Genomic DNA, 19,294 nt, shown 5'->3' with positions numbered 1-19,294 from the left:
CTGCCCCACCCTCTGGTTGTCAGGCTCCTCATCAGATGCGAGCGGGAAGAAGGCAAAGGTTCCCAGCTAGAGAAGCATGCTGGACTTAACCCAGGCACTTTTCTCAAACAGCCGTGTCCAAGTTCAGTGTCAGACCTGCTGAGTTGAAAGCTCTATTTTCACTGTACATAATTTAACATGTAAATTCTTTTATAAGAACCTCTATGCACTGGAACCCAGGCCATGCATGTGCAAAGGCTCCCAGGGATGGACCTGCCCTCTCACTCAAAGCCCAGACGTGATGGATCACAGCACCCTCCCGGCAGCCCATGAGAGGCCCCAGACTTGTGGGTTCCTCTAGAGAGGGGGACGAACCCATCACCTTTCAAATGGATGGGTGGACAAGGTGGGGAATTCCTAAGAGTGCGGGGCAGGAAGGGCCCTTGGTCCCAGCCAGGAGAGGTGCCCCATACACCCTAGGTGGGGGCCCTACTCACAGCTACCCATGTCTGGGAGCCCATGGCACTCTGCCTTTGAACCATGTGAAACCATCTGCAAGTCACGTTCCGACAACAGCAAGCACCCCTGTCCCAGAGCCCCCTCCTAAATTCTACGCGCACTTTAGCCCCGGTCCTATCTCGAGTTTCTGCTGATCCCTTCTCTGTCCCTCTGAGCTCAGAAACTGTACTGGAGCCCTGGGCTTCTCTTCGACAAGGCCTGGGTCCACTCCCCAGCTTTTCACACTCTGGGCTACATCGAGCTGGCCTTTCAAGACCCAAGTCCTAGCTGGGCTGATGCGTGCACACGAGTACAACCACGCACCCACCTGGGGACCCGACTGACCAATGTACAAAGGCACCATAACCCAAGGCTTCCCGCTGACTCATTCCATGTCTTTGACATGGCTCCTTCTCTGCTCCTCCCCGGCATCGGTACGGGTAACCAGGAGCGAACCAACCACAAGCACAACAGCAATGACCAAGGCTCACTTCAGATCTGGTCTCGGGGGCGCAGAGTCCCACTCTTCTGCAGCTGTCAGAGGAAATACAGAGGGGCCCTTCCCCAGGACCACAACAAAAGATCCAAACTTTGAGAACTAATCCGGAAATTAACTGTCAATGGAATGAGGCTGCGATGTAATCTTCAAAGACCGACGCGATGGCTGGCCAAGAAAAAGTGGCAGTAACCATCTGATAGGATACATTAATAATGGAAAACTGTGTCAGACAAAAGACAGAGCAAATCTCAGACGCAATGCTGCCCCAGCAGTACCCAGAGGAGAGGAAGACCCAGCCCTGGGCTCTGTGGCATGCTGGCTCCACTGCCCTCACCTGGGCCTCTCTTTCCAAATCTCTTCCGCTTTCACTGCCTTATGTGTAGACAGCCATGGTGACCAGCAGCCCCCAAGGTGGAAACATGGGAATTCTGAGAACGCAGTCAATTTGGGTCCAGAAGCCCAAGGTGTGAGACTGGCCTGATGCAGGCTTTCCAATCCTCGGCATCCAATACCCCACTGGGCCCTCCTTGAACAAAGAATTCCTTTAGATGAATTCAGAGAATAGAGTAGGTCAGGACTATTCTTAAGAGTAATAATAGTTCACTTCTTGGGCTGGTGCTGCAGCACAGTGTGTTAAAGCCCTGGCCTGCAGCATCGACATTCCATATGGACCTCGGTTTGAGTCCCGGATGCTCCACTTCTGATCCAGCTCCCTGCTAAAGCAACGGAGGATGACCCAAGTTCTAGTGTAGAGGAAATATGGCCACAGAGACAAAGAAAAGAAAGCAGACACCTCCTCTGAACACAGACCTTGAAAAGTAGTTGTTCACAATTAGCTAGTGAAGCAGCTGCCCACTGTGATCTTGTCTAGGGAGGGAAGATGTCCTAAGTTCTGCTTCTGTAAACTCCAGTCATGGAGCTGTCCTAATAAACCTGCCCCTGGTATCTCTCTTACAAACACACCAGACCCACCGACCACTGGAAGTGTGGTCCTAAGTCACATAGGCTGCAATTCAAGCCCACCAATGCTGTAACAGCTAAGGCATGATGCTGATGAACCTATAAATATTGTAAGAAACTTGGCACTGTTGCTCAGTTCTTGGGAAATGATTCCAGCTGAGCCCGCTGACATAAACTGCTTGATCCTCCACGGTCTCTGGTGCCTGTCTGAATGGAGGGAGTTTTCCCACCCCAGGTTTCTGAAACTCCTGGGCACCTGCATGCTTGTGGGAGACCTGGAAGATGCTCCTGGCTCCTGGCTTCAGATCAGCTCAGCTTCGGCCGTTGCGGCCATCTGGGGAGTGAACCAGCGGATGGAAGACCTCTCTCTCTGTCTCTACCTCTTGCTGTAACTCTTTCAAATAAATAAAAAAAAAAATCCTTAGAAAAAAGTTCACTTCTCTGTGTACACATATACTGCAGTTTACAAAGTATTTTATCACAAATCACAAGATAATGTTCCTTATAATCTTGGAATAAAGAAGGCTTTTCTAGGAGCAATACAAAACCTGGAAGTCCTAAAAGACTGATGCATTGACAGCACATTTTTTAAAATCTTCACAGATGAAAAAAGAGTCAAAAGATAACAAACTACCAAAAAAAGTTTTTGATAAGTATCAGGGGAGAATGCTGATTCCTTTAATAAATACAGAGCTCCTTGAAATCACAATGAAAAAACCAACAACCCAATAGAAAAAAATGGGCCAATGATGTGAGTCATTCACAGAAAATGAATTTCAGGGATTCTTATCATGTGAAAGGAGATCCAATTTTACTCAAAGTATGAAAATACCCCACTGAGAAATAATTTTCCTCCTATCAAATTGGCAAAGATCAAACAGTATGCTTGGATTATGAGCTATCTAGGGAAACAGACAATCTCAACCACTGCTGGTGATAGGAGAAGTGGGGATGTACAGGGGTGGAGGGCAATTTGGTAAGATCTAACAGATCTGAAAACGCACACCCTCTGCTTGGCGACGTCATTCTAGGAACTTCTCCAAAAAACATGCAGTGCATGTGCGATGTCACTTCGGAATAAGACGGTGACCGTAGCATTGCCTTTAACTGGAAATAATCTAAAGCCCAGATTCCATAGCCTGCTATAAGGTAAGGCACCTACACATGCTGACCTGGAACTCTCAGCAAGACACACCGGCAAGGGAGAGAAATAAGGTGCAGAACCTTCCAGGGCAGTGAGGACTTAGTGTAGGAAGTGAGGCTGGGAAGGAGACCTTTTCCTCTGTATGCCCTTTCTCTGGATTTTGTTCCATGTGCAAACAGCAAGGCCAACAAAATAATGAGTTTCATTTGATCCATACACATTGATAGCAAACGTATCTACCACATTAGGAAGTGAAACAAAAGCAACTTGCAGGTCAGGATGTAGAGTTCACTCTCATTTATAATTTTATTAAAAAAAAGTTGCTGTGTGTCATGGTGTGCTTCAAAATGAGTAAGGGGTGGGCACTGTGACACAATGGGTTAAGCCGCCCCTTGCTCACTCAGGACGCCCACATCCCACATCAGAGTGCCTGGGATCAAGTCCCACCTCTGCTTCCAACCCAGCTTCCTACTAATGTGCACCTGGGAAGACAGCAGGTGATGGCAAGTGCTCGGGTCTCTGTCACCCCCATGGAAGACTCGGATGGTTCTACAGGCTCCTGGCTTTAGCATTTGGGGCAGTGAACCAACAAATAGAATCTCAATCTCAATCCTCTCTCTGCCTGCCTGTCTGTCTGCCCATCTCTCTGTCTTCCCTCCCTCACCCTCATTTCAAATAAATAAACTATAAAAAAAAAATATCTATTTACAGAGCCCATTCTTGGAGAGGAGAATAGAACATGGGTAAGAAACACAAAATGTAGGAATTAGCACATGGGTTGCCTTTAATAATATGCATTTGTAAAATTTTTCTTAATTAGTGCTTATAACTTTTTGTTTTGATTACCCTTTATTTTTCTAGAAGTTCCATTTGGTTCTGCTTCAAATATGCTAGGTCACTTGTTACAGTTTCCTGTTTCTTTTTTTTTTTTTTTTTTTGACAGGCAGAGTGGACAGTGAGAGAGAGAGACAGAGAGAGAAAGGTCTTCCTTTGCCGCTGGTTCACCCTCCAATGGCCGCCGCTGCAGCCGGCGCACCGCGCTGATCCTGGCAGGAGCCAGGAGCCAGGTGCTTTTCCTGGTCTCCCATGGGGTGCAGGGCCCAAGCACCTGGGCCATCCTCCACTGCACTCCCGGGCCATAGCAGAGAGCTGGCCTGGAAGAGGGGCAACCGGGACAGAATCCGGCGCCCCAACCGGGACTAGAACCCGGTGTGCCGGCGCCGCAAGGTGGAGGATTAGCCTATTGAGCCACGGCGCCGGCACAGTTTCCTGTTTCTGAAGGTACTTTCAAGCTCGCTTTTCTTTTCTTCAACCATGGTCAGCACACACTGTTTACAACCCACCTCTGACCATTCTAACAGCTACAGTCTTGCAGGGCTACTTCTGCCATCTCTTATTTTGTGGCTCTCACTCACTGAATTTTGTTTTCTTTGTGCTCGGTTATTCTTGGCTGTGCACTGCTCATTGTCTTAGAAACTTTATTCGAATGAAAGTTATCAGGATAGCTTATAATTAACTTCGGAGATTTGTGGATCATCCAAATCTCCTTTTCCTACTAAAGAGTGCAAGCCCTGGGGTCAGGCAGCCACAGGGTGCTCCTGCTGCATTTTCCTCACCTGTAAAGGGCGGGGGGGGGGATTATAGCTCCTTTCTGGCTTACATGGGATGAGATCATCCCTGGGGACAAGGTAAGCACATTTGTTATTACCAAGGCATCTTGTGTCGAGGACCAAGGAGAGAGCACAGGGAGAGAAGACTGGGAATGGGCTCTCTCCCAACTGGTGTGTAAGCTCAGTGTACAGGGAGCCATGGAGATGTACCTAGCACCTCTCCCAAACTGACCTAGTCCATGTAGGTGCCAATTAAAGGATTTCAGAAATTAAGACACAAAGGAGTGGCCTATGACTCAAAGACAATCCTCCCGGGCTCTCGGAGCCTGCACTCTGGCTCTGCAGAGAGTGAACACCCACAGGTTACTGCTAAGCCACTGAGGCATGAGGAGGGAGACAGAGCATGGCTCCTTGGAATGTCCAGGAGCTCCACCCCCAGCCCTCTGTGGAGCACTGGGACTGTCATCCTTGGCGCTAGGACAGTGAAGCAGAAAAAGCTAGGAGGTTCCACTCAGCCTCCCTAAGACGCTCCTAACTCTCCTCTGCCCAGGATCCCTGCTCACTCCAGTGTCCTGCACCAGCCTGAGTGTGGGGTGGCAGGTGCCGGGTGCAGCAGTTAAGGTGCCATTTCAGACACTCGCATCCCACATCAGAGTACCCAAGTTCAAATCCCAGCAATGATCCTGATCAAGCCTCCTGCTAATGTACACCCTGGACGACAGCAGGTGATGGCTCAACTCCTTGGGTCCCTGGCACCCACGCGGGAGACCTGGATTGAGTTCCAGACTCCTGGTTTTGGCCTGGTCCAGCCCTAGCTGTTGTGGGTATTTGGGGAGTGAACAAGCAGATGGACAATCTCTCTTTCTCCCCTTTCTCTCTTCATTTAAAGAATCAACTTACTAATTAGTTGACTTTAAAAAAATGAACACCAGCACCAGGGACCGAACATTCCTGGCCTTCAACAGCCTTGTTTCGGGAGTGGCCGCACCCACCCCCACCCCACTGGAAAGCTTTCTGGGGTCCAGATACCATTCAAGAGAGCAGCACACGCAATCCCAAGCCCAGGCTGCCTCCACTGTGCCAGCATCTCTCTCCAGCACCTTCCCCCTGCAAAGCCTTTCCTGCGCCAGCCCCCACCCCTGCACTACACGGGGACACAGGGACTGTCAGCCTGGATGCTGACGCTGCCAGCCCAGGGAACCACTGCACTTCTTGTCTGAGGTCACCAACAGCGTGGGGACACATTAGTCACTCCAGCCTCCAGAACCGGTGGGCACCGGTCGACAGCTCGCAAAGGGGAGGGCAGGATGACGACAGACTGAGGACATTACGGTCACGTTAAGACAGCACGAGGAAGGGGACAGGAGGTGCTTTAAAAAGCCTCAGCTTCCTGTTTCTAATACAGCCTGGAATTTACCACACACGTGTCATAGAAAACTGGCATCATCTTAAGCAAATCTGCTATGGATCCATGGCTACATGCACACACACATACGCGTGTGCACCACACAGAGGCAAGGTGACCCAAAGGACGACTCTCCCAGCAGCTGGGGTGGTGGTGCAGGGAGCGCCTGGTCTGTGTCAGGGACCGAGGTCTGCATGAGTTGCCAGGGTAGTTTAAGCATCTCACTCCCCTCCAACTCCAGTGTCCCATACAGCCCAAAGAGAACTTGACCAGGCTTGACCTGTGGCACCCCCCATGACCCAGCTGCCTTCCTGAACCCAGCCAAGTTAGGAAATGAAGGGCAAGGTGTTAGCAAGTGACAATCAATCAATACAAGTCTGCAGTGTTTCCCTAAGATTCTGTGCCCCAGATTCCCCGAGCCCAGGGCCAGCGAACTGCACCACTCATGCCATGTGCATAGGAATGGGTCCCCAGAGCTATGCAACCTTGACTTTTGTGCAGGAAGCTCTGTTGTACAAAGGGCTTGGCTGGGCCCCTAGCTCTCTCACTCACATTTCAGTGACATGGGCTATGGTGGTACCGGAGGCATGGACATGTGCAAAAAATCAGACATCCCGGGGCTGTGGCCCCGGGCAGTCCACGTTACCTTTGGGCATGATCTGATGCATGGCCACCGAGAGGAAGAAGATGGAGTCGCTGTAGTAGGTCCCCGAGCCAGCACTGAAGTGCTTCTGCATGGCCTGCACGACGGGGAAGAGCTTGTCCGTGAGCACAGCGACATCGTGGAAGATGACCTGCAGCGGGGCACAAGAAAACCACACGGGTCAGTGACTGGGCCCTCGCCCTTAGCGCCAGACGCCCAGCACGCACACGGGCCCACAGAGGCAGAAACAAATTGGGCCTCTCTGGGGTCCGCGCACAGCAGGCAGAGGTTAGGAAGCAAGTGGGAGTTAAGGCAACAAGGAATAATGGGGCCACTGAGCTTCAAGCTGGGCCACCCCGAAGGCAGCGCTGTGCCCAGCGACTGGAAACCACATCAAAGGGGTGGTCCTAGAACCCAGGGTCCCCAGCAGGCCACGGTGGCTGATGCCACTGCGGGCAGGGTAGCTTCCGGGGGCCTCGACCTGTGTCCTGCAGCACCACCAGGCACTCCAGCTCTCCTCTCCTTGCCCAAGAGGGCGAGCCATGCAAGGACCTGGCCCCAGGAAAATGGTCAGGGCCACGGTATCGGGTATCCGCAGCCACCAACTCAACCAGCCCCTCCCGAGCATTCCCGACACTGCGGGGAGCCATGAGAGCAGTGAGAAGACCGGGCGCTGCTGTCCTCGAGGCACCCAGGTCACGTGGAGCCCCAGACGCTGCACACGGATCCCCAGGACGACCAGGACTTCAGTGAGGCAGGCATAACGCTAACAGCCTCCAAATTACAAATGAGGGGGCCGGCGTTGCGGCGCAGCGGGTTAAGCTACCGCTAGTGATGCCAATGTTCCATATCTGAGCACCAGTTCAAGTCCCGGCTGCTCCGCTTCCAATCCAGCTCCCCAATAATGGCCTAGGTGCCTGGGCCCCTGCCACCCTTGTGGGAGACCCAGATGAAGCTCCTGGCTCCTGGCTTTAGCCTGGCCCAGTCTTGGCTGTTGTGGCCATCTAGGAAGTGAACCAGCAGGGGGAAGATCTCTTTCTCTCTCTGTCTCTCCCTCTTTCTCTGTTAATCTGCTTTTCAAATAAATAAAGTAAATCTCTTTTTTAAAAAGTTTATTTAGAAATTACAGATGAGAAAGCAAACACCCAGACAGGTCCCAGCACTCAGGTCCCAGGGCTAATGGGTGTACAGTCTCCAGAGCCCCAGCCCCACCAGTCCTTCCCCTATAAACACATCCTTGTCCCTCAACAGCAGCCGACAAGGCAGGAAGACATGGCAGGACCAGTGATTAAACATGAGTAATAATGGGGGTGGGGTTCCCAGCTGACTGTATTCCAGAAGATCAGAAGTCCATCCCACACACAGCTTGGCCTCAAACGACACCAAACTCCCATGCCCGCTGCTCGAGTCGGTCCTGCAAGCTTTTCCTGCCACTCCAAGTGCCCAGCAGCATCCACGGCATCCTCTCTACATGGAGCCAGAAGCCTGGGGATCCCACCTCTTTCTTCCTCCACCCTCCTAAGAGATGGCGACCCTCGTCCTGCAGCCCTCTTCCCTGATAGCGGACAAGACAGGACAAGCCTGCCAGCTGCCATCACACTGACTCCCAGCCGCAAACCCACCTACATGGTGCCAACAGCGAAAGGTGGAGCCACGTCAACCCACAGTCGGCCAGCTGGTGCTGCCGGTGACCTGCCAGCGGGACAGGTGTAGGGGGTGTCTGGGGAATTGTCGAACAGGTGGGCTCTGTCATTTGCCTTCCCCTCTTCCCTGAGTGGGTCTAGGGTCCCAGGGTCACCCGCACAGCCGCTTCCAGAGCCTTCAGTGGTCACATCACAGCTGTGCAGTGGTGGTAAGTGCCCTGTCTGCTTTCCCCTGCTTGGGGTTCTGGTCTACATTTTTTTTAAGATATATTTATTTATTGAAAGGCAGAGTTACAGAGAAAGAGAAAGAGAGAATCTTCTATTCTCTGGTGACCATAATATGACCATAATGGCCAGGCCCAAGCCAGGAGCCTGAAATTGCACCTGGGTCTCCCACATGGTTACAGGGAAGCAAGGACTTGGGCCATCTTCCACTGCTTTCCCAGGTGCACTAAGCAGGGAGCTGGATAGGAAGTGGAGCAGCCGGCACTCAGAACAGGTGCCCATATGGGATGCCAGTGCTACAGTTGGTGGTTTAACCCTGTGCACCACAACACTGGCCACTTTGGTCTATATTCTCAAACACCTCCCTTCTATTTCTCTTCATCCTGTATTTGTTTTAGCTCACATGAAGTGTCTGCTGCTACCCCCAAGGGCCCTGAAACTTCTGTTAAACTTAGAAAACGTTCACACTGCGCTGGTCCTCATCACTCCCTGAGACGTGTTTTACGTAACTCTTCAGATCCTTTATTTTGGAACATTTCTCTTGCAAGGTGCTACTCTTCCTTCATCCCTTTTCTGCTTCTTTGCTTCGACTCTTTCTTGCGGCCTCCCAGCTTGACGTGCAGAATCCAAACCAGTTCCCAACACAAACACCAAGGTTTCTCAGCCCTGCCCCATGACCACCCTCACAGGTTGCCCTGCCTCCTACCTCACCCATGCCAACAGCCTCGGCTGTACCCCCAGAGTTATTTTCCAAATACACAAACCCATGTCTCTCTATCCTTGGCTTCAGAACTTCCAACGAGGTGGGTGTTTGGTGCAGCAGTTAAGATGCTACCTGGGACACCCACATCTCGTGCCAGGGTCCTTGGGCTCACAACCGGGTCCCCTTCTGGGCCGGCTTCCGGTTGATATGTACCCTGGGAGGCAGCAGATAACAGCTCAAGTACTTGGGTCCCTGTGGCTAACACATTGGAGACTAGGATGGGGTTTCAGTCTCCTGGCTTCAGCTGGGCCCAGCCCTGGCTGTTGTGGGCATTTAGGGGAGTGAACTAGCAGATGGAAAATCTCTCTCTCTCTGACTTTCAAATAAAACTAAACATATAAAAATAAAATAAAACCACCCCCCAAGAGCTCCTCATTGCTTCAGACATGGCCCAAATCCCTAGCAAGGCTTAGGAGCACCTGCAGGCAGGGCCCTGGCCACCCCCATACCCTCCCCCAGTGACTGGGCAGAACTGAACCAAGCCAGCTGGCCCTAGCTTTGTGGCTCACATCCTTGCCTCCCCACAGCCTCCCACAATTCCTCAGGGCCTTCCCGCACCTGAACTCATGCCAGGCTTCGTTGATGCTGCAGGACCCGTGCACCAGGTCTCTGTCTCTGCATCTGCTGGACCAGGCCCTGCCAGAGGCTGCCACTGGCTACACGAGAGGCCATCAGTACAAGTTTGCTAAATGAAATGAACTGTACTCTGGGCAAGCTGCTTCTCTGAGCTGCAACACCTTCACGGGTAACACAGGAATCAAAACACCTGCATCTATGGGGGCTGCTAGGATGATCTGGGACAAGCATGGGACGCCTGCTGCTCTTCCTCCTAAGTGTGAGAGCCCCCGCCCCTCCGCCCAAGGCCCGAGTGCCCCCTCCTCACGAGCCAGCATTTCCCTCGGAGCGTCCGCGCACCGCCAGCCACACCAGGCAGCTGCAAGGCGACAGGAGGCTGGAAGCCCACGAGAGGGGTCTCAAAGAAGCGGCAGCCTCTGTGCCCATGTAAAAGAAAGAGACAGGAACAGGGCGCAGGGCCTGCCAGTCCCACTCAGGGAGAAAAGGGAGTGTCAGGGCCAGCTCACCCCCTCCCCAGCCCCACCTCTCCCCAAAGCCTTCCCAGCGATAACTGCATCCCATCAGCATTAATAGATTCACGAGGACAAACTGTGCTCGGGACACTGTTCCGAACGCTCACCGCCAAGCCCGCTCCGATGAATATTTCATACAATAAATCTACTTAAAGAGAATTCAGATGCTCCATAGGGTCCGCTGTCTGCAGCAGGAAGCAAACCACGTGGTACAAACTGTGATCTCCCCAGCACTCTCCGGAGCCCCTGGCCCAGCCCTGCTGCCTGGCAGGGAAAGCACAGCAAGAGTGCAGGGAAAACAGGGAGGGGGAGGAGGCCCCTCTCCGCCCTAGCCTCCTCTCTACCCAATTCCCCCCCACCCCAGAGCCAGGAAGGATTAGCAGGTAACCTAGGAAACCAGGAACGGAAGGTGACCCAATCCCCTCTTGAAGGCAGCTGGGCAGTAAGAAAGCCCCAACCAGTGGCCTGTGCCAAGGGGAATATGTGATTATTGTGGATGCAGACCAAAAAGTCCTCCTCGCTCTGTATATGTATGTAGACAAATTTAAAATTAAAAATTCTATTAATCATAAAGTGTTCTCTTCCCCTATGCTCGGCTTATGAAGTGAGTTCCTTTTCAATCCCTTCACAGGCCTCAACAGCAATGTCTCCAGCCCCGGAGTCACCCTCAGCAGCCACCCAACACGCACGAGGCACAGCTCCCTAACAGTGCAGGTTTTCTGTGGGAGGCTGTGCAGCCTTGGGGGCAACAGAGCGTGGCTTAAGTGGTTGAGGCTGCACCATTTACCTGGGAGACCTAGGTAGAGTTCTGGGCTCCTGATGGCAGCCTGGCCCAGCCCCTGCTGTCATGGACATTTGGGGAGTGAACCAGCAGATGGAAGACTTCTTTCTTTCTCTCCCTGCTCCCCAGTCCCCCGACATGGGCACTGGTTCAAGTCTCGGCTATTCTACTTCCAATCCAGCTCTCTGCTGTATCCTGGGAAAGCAGTGGAAAAGGGTCCAAGCACTTGGGCCCCTGCACCTGTGTGGGAGACCTGGAAGAAGCTCGTGGTTCCTGGCTTCAGATCGGCCCAGGTCCAGCCATTGCAGCCACTTGGGGGGTGAACCAGCAGATGAAAGATCTCTCGCCCTCTCTCTGCCTCTGCCTCTCTGTAACTCTGCCTTTCAAAAAAATAAATAAATCTTAAAAAAAAAAAAAAAAAAAAACAACAACAACCAGTCTGATGCAGTTGGCACTAACAATGTGATTCTGAAGCCGGACCCGTACTTTAAGGCTTTTTTAATCAGCCTGTAATCACATATTTGTAGCTCCTTCCTAATCTGCCTTTGATTAACAATGCTTAAAAGGCTTGTTTATAACAATACTCCATACATATAATTATGAGGTCACTCCCCCCAGGAATAATGATTAAATCTGTGCTGAATTTCTCTGCCTCCTTTCATTTTTAATGAATTCTGTCAAGAGCAGAATTCAGGTAGCAGCATCCAAATTCAGTAAGGACCGAGGCTGCTTCAGGCTGAGGTACCCTCAAACAATGCTGCTTTGTTCAGATCGAAGGATGTGATTGAGAGAGAGCAGGGTAACAGAAGAGCTCTGGAAAGACTCAACTATCTTGGAAAGGAGAGCCTGGGGGAGGAGGGAGGGAGAGGGAAGCTTGCCTCATACTCTGTCACACTCAGCACTCCTCCATGTTGCCCACACAGGGAGGCCGGAGCAGCCGGCCACAGCACTACCCGGTCCAGACAGCAGCAAGCAGCCTTGCCAACCCAGCCCGTCACTGAAGGGCCGCACCAGGGCTCCACTAAACTCTCACTGGGGACGTAAAGCCATGCCAAGACCTTAGCTCAACTTTGGGGAGAAAACTCGTTTATCACTTGGCAAGGAGTCGGGTCATGGCCACGTCCTTGGAAAAAGAAGAGGGTTGGTGAGGGCTGGCCCTGAGCACGGCACACGGCAGGTGTGCAGGAACCCCCAAGGCCTGCATGCAGAGGAGCAGGCCCTCCTGCAGCAGCATCGCCAGCCACTGCGCAGCCACAGACTGTCCCCAGGAGAGCTGCTGGAAGGGACAGTGACAGCACAGGGCCCAGGGAACTTCACTCAAATGGAAAATTCACAGTCTACCCCGCCCAGGCCTGGGCTCCATGGACAAGTACTGCAGGAACTGCAGACACCAGAGGGCCTGAGGGGCTGCCTGATTCTGTGCGAACACCTGGACTCAGCAAGACGGTGCACCATCAGCCACAGAAATGCCACCCATTAGCCACTGCCCAGCACAGGGGGCACCCTGGCCGGGCTGGAACCACGCCAGTGGTGGGGAGTCAGTGCCTGCATGGGCCCAAGAAACAGGGCGGCCCAGGATCAGATACTCAGCCCTGGACTCAGAGGCAAAGGTGCCACGCAGATGTCAGCAACTCTGGTCAACTGCTGTGCCCCAGGTGGCCCACGGAATGGGAAAGAACTCCGAGGACTGTTTCCATGGGGGCTCCGGAGCTGGAGAAAGGACTGGTGACATGGTCATCCCCCTTCCATTACAGTCAGAACACCTTCTCCATATACCAACCTAGACCCAAGAAAAGAGTGCATTCTGAGCCCACAGACTGTGATGGGAGCTGCCTGGCTCCGTGTTCCTCTGGCTGCAGGGCAGGTAGTTCCCGGCCCTGCCCCATACTAAACTCTGCCCACACCTCCAATCCCAACTCCGCCCATGCCCAGCTAGAAGCTTCCTTCCACACGCTACACCTGGCAGGGAGGAACTATCTGCAGATCAGGCTTCTAAAGCTTCACAGACTCCCAACAGAAGGTATTGGGATGTATCAAAAACATCACGGAGTAAGGACCTTGCCTCCCATTGGAGGGGAGGGTGCTGGAGAAGACAAGGGGCAGGGCAGGTGCCAGGGTTTGGGTGTGGCATGGCCCCAGGGGGTTGTGATTAGAAGCTGACCCCCCAGTGTGGTGATGTTGGGAGGTATGGCCCTTTAAGAGGTGGGGCCTAGTGGGAGGTCCTCAGGTAAACAGAGGGTGCTGCCCAGTCTGTCTCCGGCTTCCTGTCTGCAATGAGCTCTCCGGCTCACGTGAACCTGCTCCTGCCACCAGCCATTCGCTGGAGGCCACATGGATGGGACTTGCAGCCTCCAAGAGCGTGAGCAGAATAAACCTCTTTTACTGAAAAGTAGCCTGCTTCGGGTTTGCTTGTACAGTGAGGCAGAACCTACTCAACAGCAGACCTCTCAGGAAACCGGCAAGCACTTGGCACATGGCCACAGAGGAGTTGTCCACACGGTGTCAGAGCGAGGGCAGGTCCCCAGCTCTCCCCCGGCCCCTCAGCACCCTTCAGGACAAATGGGGGCCCAGCACCACGGCACCCCGTGCTCTGAGAGTGGTGGGCGGGGACAAAGCCCCACAGCGGCTGCTGCAAGCATATTACCGATCGGAGCATCGACTCCAGCAGTCATCGACTCCAGCAGTCATCGACTCCAGCAGCGGCCGGAGGAAAAATGACTATCTGAAAATAAAACCGCCCTGTTGAGTGACCTTCCATTTCTCTGCTGACAGACTGGCCATCCCTGAGCCTGCAAGCACATCCACACTGGCGTGTGAGGGCCATGGCCCTGGCTGCCCTCCCCCGCCCCCAGGACGCTCCCCCAGCACCTTCTTGCGTTGCCATCCTCACAGCCACGCAGGTGCCTGCACAGACACCACCCCCGAGACCTTCCCTCACCAGGAGAAGCGACCACAATGGTGACAGCACGCACAGCACGCACCCCGCCCTGGCTATCCCAGGGCCAGGTTCACCTTCCCCATGACTCCCACCACCACCCGAGCTGTCCCATCTGTTAGGTGTTTAGTCACTCACATCTGTCTCGGCCAGCCTGGAAGGCTGGTCCAGCCCTCGGCAAAGCACTTCCCACGTATTGGGGGTCCAGAAAGTGCCTGCTGCAGGTAGGAAGGGACAGTGATGCAAGCGTCCCGCGGGGAGGGCTGATGGGCAGCCTGCCCAGCACACAGACCCACGGCCCTGCTCGACCCCTTCCTGGAAGGACCTGTGAGCCCAGGCCCCCTCCTGGCCCAGGGAGTGCCACAAGTTTCTCCCTCTCCATCCTGGTCCTCACCCAAGGAGGGAGCTGTCTTCCTGTGGGCCTCCCTGCCACCTTTAACCTGCTGGGCGGAGTGTCCCGCAGAGCTGGGATGCACTCTCTCTCTTTGTCACTGACAGATTTCAAACCAGCCTGCAAGCTGCTTCAGAGCAGCTGTGCCCTATTGTTAAAGCTAATGTCTGAGAAGGTATCAAAGGTGTTCCTTTAAATGGTATTTTCCAAGACTAGCAAGTGACAGATGACTGAGAGTGAGAGGATAGACTGACAGATGCACAGATCTCTCTTTCAGAATCACTAGCAGGTCCTAAAAACACTGCCAGTTATCAGTGACTCGATGCTGCCCTCTCAATAACTTCGCTCACTCTCAGGGGCTGGCACTGTGGCGTACCACTTGCGACACCAGCACCCCACATCGGCGCCAGTTCAAGTCCCAGCTGCTCAGGCCGGCGCCGTGTCTCACTAGGCTAATCCTCTGCCTGCGGCGCTGGCAACCCGGGTTCTAGTCCCGGTGGGGGGCGCCGGATTCTGTCCTGGTTGCCCCTCTTCCAGGCCAGCTCTCTGCTGTGGCCCAGGAGTGCAGTGGAGGATGGCCCAGGTCCTTGGGCCCTGTTCCTGCATGGGAGACCAGGAAGAGCACCTGGCTCCTGGCTTCGGATCAGTGTAGCGGCCACTTAGGGGGTGAACCAACAGAAAAAGGAAGACCTTTCTCTCAGTCTCTCTCTCTCTCTCACTAACTCTGCCTGTCAAAAAAAAAAAAAAAAAAAAAAAAAAGTCCTAGCTGCTCTACTTCTGATCCAGTTCCCCACCAATGCACTTGGGAAAGCAGTGGAAGATGATCCTAGCACTTGGGCCCCTGCACCCAACGTGAGAGACCCTGGTTCCTGGCTCCTGACTTCAGATCGGCTTAGCTCCAGCTGTTGCAGCCATTTGGGGAGTGAACCAGCAGATGGACGACCTCTCTCTATCTCTGTAACTCTGTATTTCAAGTAAATAAATAAATCTAAAGTAATTTCCAACACCACTGCTGTGACCCACTTTACCCAGAGTGCAAAAGCTCCAGCCCTCACCCACCCCCACCCACCGCTGTCTGCACCGCCAGCTTCCACCTGCACCCTGATCTGTATGGGTGTCCTGGGGCTCCTGAGACACTCAGCATCATAGCAGGGATGAGCCACGTTCCAGTCGTGTATCCCTAACCTGGATACTTTCAGGGCAATGAGACACGGCAGGGAAACGGAATGCGGCAGAGACAGGCCCACGGGAAAGCTGGTGACGGAGGAACCAGCAACAGCACCGGGACCCTGGTCTCCAAGGAGCCCTGACCTGCAGCAGCACCAGCAGGAGGGGCACCAGCCTCAGGATGCACAGCCTAGCACCGGGAGCTAGGACCGGGACTACAGGTGGGAGCAGGTGGGACTTTCAGGAGGGCGGCGCCCTTGTGCCTATAACAATCCATTCACCGGTCACTGAAATGGCGGGCCAGGGAGTTACCTCAAGAGTGGATCTGTTCACTGTAACAAAAAATGTCCTACGTGAAGGATCTCTGTGAGTGGACCCCAGCAGAAAGAAGGGGCCATCAAAGAAGGATGTACTTTTCTCTGAAGGGAGGAGAGAACTTCCACTTTGCTTATGACCTTATCCAAATACTGACAGAGTTTGTGAATTCAAAAGGCTTCCATAGCCTAGGCAGCTCATGTTAAGAGCCTAGGGTGGTCACTGACATCATACGTAAGAGTGTTAATTGTTAAATTAACAACAGGAGTCACTGTGCACTAACTCCCCATGCAGGACCTCTGTCCTCAAAGAGTTGTATTATGAGAGTTAACTGTAAAATTTGTTCTCAGTTTGTGTGTGTGTGTGTGTGTGTGCAAATTGTTGAAATCTTTACTTAGTAGAGAGTTGGTCTTCTGTGTACAAAGTTAATTGAAAATGAATCTTAATGGAGAATGGGACTGGGAAGGGGACGAAGAGGAGGGGTGGGAGTGTGAATAGGAGGGTAGGTATGGTGGGAAGAATAACTGTATTCCTAAAGTTGTACTTATAAAATGTGTATTCCTTAAAAATAAATTTAAAAAAAGAATTGGTCTGTTATAAAGGTCAACGTGGCTCCCCACGTGGCTCCTCCCCACGTCCTGCACCTCCTAGGGACAGTTACCCCAGGGACGGGCACCTGGCCAAGCACTTCTGGACCCAAGTCACAGCACCTGGGTTCCATGCCCAGCTCCAGCTCCTGATTCCAACTTCCTGCTATGGGGACCCTGCGTGGCCATGGTGATGGCTCGAGAAACTGGGGTCCCTGCCATCCATAAGGATGGCTCCTGGGCTCAGCCTGGCCTGGGTTGTTCCAGGCAACTGAGAAAGAGCCAGCACATGGACCCTACATTTGTCTGCCACTCACCAGGAAAAAAAAAAAAGCCTTCCCCAAATATAGCTTCTCACCTTGGACCTCCCAGCTTCCCAATTTTTTCTTTATAAATCACCCAGCCTCAGGTATTCCATCATAGCAATGGAAAAAGGACTAGGACACAGCAACAGTACCGTATGGCTACACAAGCTTGCACTCTTGACTGAGGGGTGCTATAAGCATAACCAGTCCCCTGACCCCTCCCCCAGGGAGCCACGCCTCCTGCTCCCAATTCCCTGTCATCGTTTTTTCAAAGGCAGAGTCAGTCCTAGTGTTCATCAGAGCTCACTAAAGGATATTTTTGTAGAACAAATAATCCTTGTGTGGAGGGCATACACATTCCACAATTCACCTCTCCCATAAATCACAAGGTGTTGGTTTTTTAGATTTGGTATTAAATTTTCCTGGCAGTAACAGTTTGTTTGAAACAATGTTTTCTAACCACCACCTTAAAAAAGGGTATAAAAGGAAGGAGAGAGAAGGAAAGCAGAGGGAGGAGCAGCAGCAGGAGCCACGGGGCAGGGCAGCGGGCACCTGAGGTCACAGGGCCGTGGGGGGTGGGGAAGGGGTGCTGCGGGGATCATCCCAGGACCTGTGACACCCGTGGGAGGCACCTGGCCAGTTTCTGGCTTCCACTGGGCAAGCAGGCCAGTATCCTTGGCCAGGGGTTGGGGGACTGCACTGGCTCTCAGACCCCACCGGGTGCACAGGCCTGACCCACTGAAAGCCAGTGCTGCGCCTTAGCACTGGCCATGTCCACCACCCCCCTGCACCCAGAGTGCTCCACTGAGCTCCGCCAAACTCCGCCCAACAGACTCAGCGGTGCTCTGAGGCCCCCTGGTGCTTCCCAGATGGGGACCTTTGCCTCTAGGAATGCTAAGAGGCCCACAGGCTGGGCAGTTTAACTCAGACAGCCTGAGTGTCAACTGCCAGACAGATGAGCACAAACACTGCAGGTCTCACAGATGTCACCCAAGGGAAGGCCAGGTGCACAGGAAGAAGGCTGAGGGGCATCAGCGCAAGCTATGCCCCAAGCAGCGACACTGCAGCTGGTGCCAGGGCACCGCCAAACACTGGGGAGCAAACATTCCCACCACAGACTTGGCAGGCTCTGCTGGTGTCTGTCGCCTCCTTTTGCGTGTCTAAAATGCCAGGCACAGCACGGGCAGCCAGGAGTGGGAGGAGCTCCAGACGGCGTCCCCTGCCCTGGCCCCCTGCTTCCCCAGGTCAGCACATCACCACTTGCCTGTGACCTCGAGAGGCCCAACCTGCCGGGGATGTTCCCGATCTGGCCCTTCCCTGAGCAGCACTGCCGGCAGACACTGCACCGGGCAGACACGCGGCTCACAGCCGGCTGCTCTTTCCGAGACCACAAGGAAATTAAATAACAGGTGTGTCGGCAGTGTCGGCAGTGATGCAGACAAACATGAGCTCATCCGCTCCTGGCCGGGACCATGCTCTCTACAAGGGAGGTGACCATCGCTGGTCAGTGAAGTCATCCATCCAAGGTGACGCCGTGGAATAAGATTAGAGAGAGCAGAGAGACCACATTCACATAACATTTATCTCAGCATATTAATAACAACTCTTCAATTTTGCTATCACATTAATCTCTCACTATCTCTATAAATTAAGCTTTATCACAGCTATGTATGTTTAGGAAAAACATCATATTTCAGGGGTCAGTACTATCTAGTTTCCAGCAACCACAGTGGGTCTCAGAGGGTGTCCCCCAGCTGGTAAAGGGGACCACTGTATTTTAGTCCCTCTCCAGAGCACTGCTTCCACCATGTCCTGTGTGTGCACACCCCCACTGTGTCCTGAGTGTGTACACTCCTGCCATGTCCTGTGTGCACACACCTCCACTGTGTCCTACATGTACACACCCCTGTGTCCTGAGTGGGCACACCCCCGTGTCCTGGGTGTACACACCCCTTTGTCCTGCATGTGCACAAGCCCGTGTCCTGAGTGTGCACACCCCCATGTCCTGAGTGTGCACGCCTCTGTGTCTGTGTGCACACCCCCATGTTTTGTGTGTGCACATCCCCATGCCCTGAGTGTGCACACACCCATGCGCTGCCGGTGTGCACCCCTGCTGTGTCCTGCGTGTGTACACTACACACACACCATCTCAGGCAAAAGAGTTAAACACACTGTTGGTAGCTTCTTGATGCTCTGGACTTACATCTGTGTTTGAATAGACTATATAATCTACTCACCTGATAACACACTATACTATCCACTCACCTAACATCACACTATCTACTCACCTGCTAACACGATGTACAATCTACTCACCTGATAACATATATCATACAATCTACTCACCTGCTAACAC

General features: G+C 53.1%; 1 protein-coding gene across 4 annotated transcripts in view; it reads right to left on the bottom strand.

The window, feature by feature from the left end:
* XXYLT1 (xyloside xylosyltransferase 1) overlaps positions 1-19,294 on the bottom strand; it is a 145,836-nt gene that overhangs the window by 109,102 nt on the left and 17,440 nt on the right. For 3 of the 4 annotated variants that reach the window (XM_008266698.5, XM_089330815.1, XM_089330816.1), the window contains exon 2: positions 6,742-6,889. In XM_008266698.5, the coding sequence (XP_008264920.2) occupies positions 6,742-6,889 (148 nt within the window). Of the gene's footprint in view, positions 1-6,741; positions 6,890-13,882; positions 13,910-19,294 lie in introns of those variants that run through there. The other variant, XM_089330817.1, reaches the window with a different exon arrangement.

The sequence above is a fragment of the Oryctolagus cuniculus genome, chromosome 4, assembly GCF_051225735.1.
Source record: "Oryctolagus cuniculus isolate XC-2025 breed Fujian yellow rabbit chromosome 4, ASM5122573v1, whole genome shotgun sequence".
Taxonomy (NCBI): domain Eukaryota; kingdom Metazoa; phylum Chordata; class Mammalia; order Lagomorpha; family Leporidae; genus Oryctolagus; species Oryctolagus cuniculus.
This window is presented reverse-complemented; position numbering and strand designations above follow the sequence as displayed.